This window comes from Gorilla gorilla, chromosome 18 (genome assembly GCF_029281585.2).
Source record: "Gorilla gorilla gorilla isolate KB3781 chromosome 18, NHGRI_mGorGor1-v2.1_pri, whole genome shotgun sequence".
Classification (NCBI taxonomy): Eukaryota; Metazoa; Chordata; class Mammalia; order Primates; family Hominidae; genus Gorilla; species Gorilla gorilla.
The window spans coordinates 16,356,092-16,362,091 of NC_073242.2; the positions used below are offsets into that span (position 1 = coordinate 16,356,092).

The window sequence follows — 6,000 nt, forward strand, 5'->3', positions numbered from 1 at the left end:
TTTTTGTAGAGTTGGGGTTTCAGTGTGTTGGCCAGGCTGGTCTTGAACTCCTCCTGGCCTCAAGGGATCCACCCACCACGGCCTCCCAAAGTGCTGGGATTACAGACGTGAGCCACTGTGCCTGGCAAATTTTTTGTATTTTTTGTAGAGATGAGGTTTCGCCATGCTACCGAGGATGATCTCAAACTCCTGAGCTGGAGCGATCCGATCCTCCCACCTCAGCCTCTCTATGTGTTGGGATTACAAGTGTTGGGAACCACCACGTCTGGCCCTGCTGAACTGCTTTATGAGGGAGGAAAGTGAAGCTCAGATGGGTCTGAAGGGCAGGCCTGAGGTCACATAGCTGGGGAGATGAGCGGCCGGGGATTGAACCCAGACGTCACCAACCCGAGCCTGCCAGCTTAACTCCGTGCTTCACCTCACGACCCTCACATTTCTTGTGTCACGTATGTCCTCAGTTTCTCTCAGCCCCGAGAGCCAGGACTTTAATTACCATCGTTCCCATTTTTGCCATAAGGACCCTGAAACTCATCAGGTCCAAGGTCATGTTCCAGGAAGGCGCTAGACCGTGCCCTGAGGTCAGCTGAGCTGAAGCCTGGTGCTCCCGTCCCCTGGCCATAAAGCACCGAGACTCTCTCCCAATTCAGCGCTGCAGGGACTAAGGTGGTTTTCCACATTGCTTCTTTAGGGGGCTCCATCCAGCTCCCACCCTCATGCCCTGATGAGCCGCCTTCCCCAAGTGGCTGGTGGCAACCTCAAAGAGGCCAATGTGGCCCTTCAAGGTGACAGACACCCTGAGCGGGTGGAACCCTGGGGCTGCCCCTACCGTTCTCCTCTGCGTCCTGCTCCTGCTCTGTGCTGGCATAGGTACGCAGGAACTCGGCGAAGGCGCCGTCTCGGGCCAGCAGCTCCTGGTAGGAGCCCATCTCAGAGATCTTGCCGCCACTCATGACGATGATGACGTCCACCTACGGCAAGTAGCTCATGCTCTGCGTGACCAAGATTCGCGTCTGTGGGCAAAGAGGACACCCGGCCACGTCAGTGCACATGTGTGAGACTGCCTAGCTTGGCAGAGTGAAGACTAAAGGAGGAATGAGCCGACGAACACCTGGCGGGCAAAACTCAGGTCTGAAGGTGGGACACGCACCTGCGATAACAGCATCCAGGAGCAGCTGAACCTGTGCACACGGTCCTGTAACATGCATGTGCAAAGGGCCTGCCACGCCTCAGGTGCTGAGCTAAAAGCTGGGGAAGGGCCGCAGGAGAAACCAACACTAGTAGAATAGTGCTTGCTGAATGGCGAAAACGCAGCAAAAAAGGGAACGGGTGTACCAAGTGTGCGGGTTTTGCAATTTTAACAAAGGTAATGGGGAAGGTTATTTTTTAACAAAAACCTGAATGACAAGAGGTAGGGAGGGAACCATACAAGTGTGTAAAGGAATAAAAGGATGGTGCCACAGCGAAACAGTTTGTATGCAATGGCTTTTTTTTTTTTTTTGAGACAGAGTTTCACTTTGTTGTCCAGGCTGGAGTGCAGTGGCACGGTCTCGGCTCACTGCAACCTCTGCCTCCCGGGTTCAAGCAATTCCCGTGCCTCAGCCTCCCTCCGCGTAGCTGGGATTACATACGCCCGCCACCACACCTGGCTGATTTTTTTTTGTTGTTGTATTCTAGTAGAGATGGCGTTTCACCACGTTGCCCAGGCTGGTCTCAAACTCCTGACCTCAGGCAATCTGCCTATCTCGGCCTCCCAAAGTTTTAGGATTACAGGTGTGAGCCGCTGCGCCCAGCCCAATGGCTTAATTTTTTTCTTTTTTTTTTTTTTTTTTTGAGATAGGGTCTCGCTCTGTCGCCCAGGCTGGAGTGCAGTGCTGCGACCTCAGCTCACCGCAACCTATGCTTCCTGGGTTCAAGCGATTCTCCTGCCTCAGCCACCCAAGTAGCTGGGACTACAGATACGTGCCACCATGCCCACATAATTTTTGTATTTTTTATCAAGACAGGGGTCTCATCATGTTGTCCAGGCTCATCTTGAACTCCTGAACTGAAGCGATCCATTCGCCCTTGGCTTACAAAAGTGCTGGGACTACAGGCATGCGCTACCGTGCCCAGCTCTGGCTTAATTTTTTTCTAAAACAACTCCCGCTGTCAGCCACCCCCAAAACCACTACAAAATATGCACATGCATACATTTTATCTGCAAATCTGAAAGTTTGGGAAGACATTCATCAAACTATTAATAGAAGTCAGCATATGTTTCCTTAAACAGCTAACGGTCAATCTTTTCAGCTTTATGGATCTTACAGTTGCCATGGCACCAACTCAGCCCTGCCGAGGTGAAGTAACTGTAGATGATGCTTTAAAGAACAGGACACGTGCGGCGGCTCACACCTGTAATCCCAGCACTTTGGCAGGCCAAAACGGGAGGATTCCTTGAGGCCAAGAGTTTGAAACCAGCCTGGGAAACATAGTGAGACCTGTCTCCACAAAATAAAAATAACAATAAATTAGCCAGGCATGGTGCTGCATGCCTGTGGTCCCAGGAGCTACTCAGAAGGCAGGAGGATTGATTCAGCCGAGGAGCTGGAGGCTACCATGCCATGACTGTGGCACTGCACTCCAGCCTGGACAACAGAGGAAAACCCTGTCTCCAGAAAAAAAAGAAAAAAAAAATACATTGGCCATGTTCCAATAAAGTTTTATTTATGGACACTGATATCTAAATGTAATACGATTTTCAAATGTCATAAAATATTCTTCCTGTTTAGATTTCTTCTATTTAAAAACACACACATCATTCTTAGCTCAAGAGCCATATAAAAAGCAGGCAGTGGGCCAGATTTGCTAACCCTTGCTCTCTAAGAGAAGAATTAAAGATTAGGGATGCAGGATGAAGAGGGACTATTTTATTTATTTTATTGATATATATTTTCTGAGATGGAGTCTCGCTCTGTTACCCAGGCTAGAGTGCAGTGGCGCAATCTCAGCTCACTGCAACCTCCACGTCCCGGGTTCAAGACATTCTCCAGCCTCAGCTTCCCGAGTAGCTGGGATTACAGCCATGCACCACCACACTCGGCTGATTTTTGTATTTTTAGTAGAGATGGGGTTTCACCATGTTGGCCAGGCTGGTCTCAAACTCCTGACCTCAGGTGATCCACTGGTCTAGGCCTCCAAAAGTGTTGGGATTACTCACCGTGCCCAGCTTTATTTACTTTACATACATGTGCGCGCACACACACACACACACACATAAGAATATATCCATATTCTTGTACTTTTCAATTTTGTTACTATGGGCATGTATTACTTAGTAATTTTCAAAAATGTTTTGTACTATTTTAAAATATGTTTACACACAATGTTAGTGGTATGTATGGGAACGATTACAAGAGGTCATGTAGCACGATGTTTCCTGTATATATACGTGTAACAAGATAACCCTATTAAAAAAGTTTACACACAGAGCAAAAAGACTTGAAAAAAATACAAAACCTCTAACCAGTGGAATGTGTGTAACTGCTTCCATTTTTCTTTTTCATGTTTTTCTTAATCTATATGCCCCCGATGGGGATGTGTTAGTTTTAAAATCAGGGGAAACAGCTGGTTGTGGTGGCTCACGCCTGTAATCCCAGCACTGCAAGAGACCCAGGTGGGCAGATCACTTGAGGTCAGGAGTTCGAGACCAGCCTGACCAACATGGTGAAACCTCGACTCTACTAAAAATACAAAAAGTTAGCCAGGCGTGGTGCTGCGCACCTGAAATCCCAGCTACTTGGGAGGCCAAAGCAGGAGAAGTGCTTGAACCCGGGAGGCGGAGGTTGCAGTGAACTGAGATCATGCCACTGCACTCCAGCCTGGGCAACAATAGCGAAACTCCACCTCAAAAAAATAAAATCAGGGGGAGAAAAAAAAGAGCCAGTGTGTACCCATTACAACTGCCCTATAAAAAGAACACAGGAACTATTTCCTATCATGTTAAGGTGTTGTGGCAATTTTCTGACCCCTCTACCCACAGACACCTCTGCAAGTAAGAAAACGCAGCCTGCTAGGTCACAGGCAATGTCTTGGGGTGGGATTCCCCGCTAAGAAGCCAGCCCTGTGACTTAATCAGGAAGAGAGGCCTCCCTTGGCCATGCAGAGGCAATGAATTTAACTCTGCATGGAGGACTTGCCCCTATAAAGACAAGTACAAGACGGCTGTCTTAGGAAGGCTTCCAAGACAAGCATGAGAAATGTGTTCTTTAAAGTCCAATTAAAAACAAAGAAAGCCAGAGAAAGTAAAGGACTCCTAAAGGGGACACGTTCTGACTTAACCAAAGGGCGAGACGGCCCAACACCAAGCCCCGCCCTGCCAGCAGGCACCTTGTTCTTCAGCATCCCCTTGGGGCCAATCACATTTTCAAAGATGTGTTTTCCCACATGGGCATCCACTGCTGAGAGGGGATCATCGAAGAGGTAAATGTCAGCGTTGGAGTACACGGCCCGGGCCAGGCTCACGCGCTGCTTCTGGCCCCCAGACAGGTTCACGCCCTGGGGAGAGACATACACAGGAGTGGGTTTCCTGGGAAATCTTGAGACTCACGATACGTAGAAGCAGGCCGAGTGTGGTGTGATCCCAGAACTTTGGGAGGCCAAGGTGGAAGGACTGCTTGAGGCCAGGGGTTTGAGACCAGCCTGAGCAATATAGGGAGACCTTGTCTCTACAAAAAAAAAAAAAAAAAAAAAAGAAAGAAAAGAAAAAATTAGCCAAGCCTGCTGATGTGCGCCTGTAGTTCCAGCTATTCAGGAGGCTGAGTGGGAAGATGGCTTGAGCCCAGGAGTTTGAGGCTGCAACAAGCTATGGCTGGGCCACTGCACTCCAGCCTGGGCGACAGAATGAGACCCTGTCTCTTTAAACAAGAAAGAAAGAAAGGCATAGAGCCTGCTCAGGACACAGCAGGTCCCGGGTGAAGGCCCTGCAGAGCTGCACCCACCTCCTCTTCTTTAAGTTTGATGCTGAAGGCATGAGGTCACGCCTGCACAAACCTGGAGCCAGGCCCCAGCTCCACCACCACCAAGGATGGGATCACAGGCACAGGGTTTAGCCCCACCTGTCAACTGGGCAAAAGAGAAAACCTGAGTCTCCCGTGAGGTGCTGAGCAGGGGACCTGGCGCAGAGCGAGTGCTCAGCGAAGGGTGGCTGACGGCACCAAATCATGTTGACCAGTGGGAAGGCCCTGATCCCTTAGTCTCATGGAAGGCGCTGGTGGACGTGGTCATGTTATTGTTACTGCTGCTGTTGGTGACAGCTGCCGTGTTTGCCATCTTACTCTGGATCTGTCACTGTCCGGCAAAGCCACATATAGGTGAAGCAAGGCTCCGGCCTGGGGACGCTGAAATCCAGCCCACATCCCAGTCACCAGGAGGAAGGACAATGCATGGACCAGCAGCAGCGCCAGCTCCCAACATGACAGATAAGCCAACGTCGTTTCCCTATTTGGCTGGAAATCACAGGTTACTGCCCAGCCCCTCCTGAGATGCCTGCCCTGACTCCTATGCACTGAGGTGGGGTCCTGGCAGCCGCGTGCCTTCTTTTTGTTTTTGGAGACAGAATCTCACTCTGTCGCCCAGGCTGGAGTGCAGTGGCACAACCTCGGCTCACTGTAATCTCCACTTCCCAGGTTCTCCTCTCACCTCAGCCCCCTAAGTGGCTGGGACCACAGGTGCACGGCACCATGCCTGGCAACTTTTTGTATTTTTAGTAGCGGTGGGTTTTCACCATGTTGCCCAGGCTGGTCTCGAACTCCTTGACCTCAGGCAATCCTCCCACCTTGGTCTCCCAAAGTGCTGGGATTATAGGCGTGAGCTACCGCGCCCGGCCAATAACTCATTTTTTATTTCCAAGGAGCTGCAGACTTATCTCAATTTTTAAACATCATTCACCACGTAAGAAAGCCGACAGAGCCCCTGACTTGTAACTAAAAACAGAAATGGGCCAGTGCTTTGCACTCTTGATCT

General features: G+C 50.0%; 1 protein-coding gene across 3 annotated transcripts in view; it reads right to left on the bottom strand.

Moving 5' to 3' along the window:
• Positions 1-4,500, bottom strand: part of LOC129527568 (titin-like) — a 38,318-nt gene extending 33,818 nt beyond the window's left edge. For 2 of the 3 annotated variants that reach the window (XM_055365311.2, XM_063699502.1), the window contains exons 1-2: positions 4,366-4,500; positions 827-1,010 (exon numbers count right to left, since the gene is read on the bottom strand). In XM_055365311.2, the coding sequence (XP_055221286.2) occupies positions 827-950 (124 nt within the window). In that variant the 5' untranslated portion in view covers positions 951-1,010; positions 4,366-4,500. Of the gene's footprint in view, positions 1-826; positions 1,011-4,365 lie in introns of those variants that run through there. The other variant, XM_063699503.1, reaches the window with a different exon arrangement.
• Positions 4,501-6,000: the final 1,500 nt, after the last annotated feature.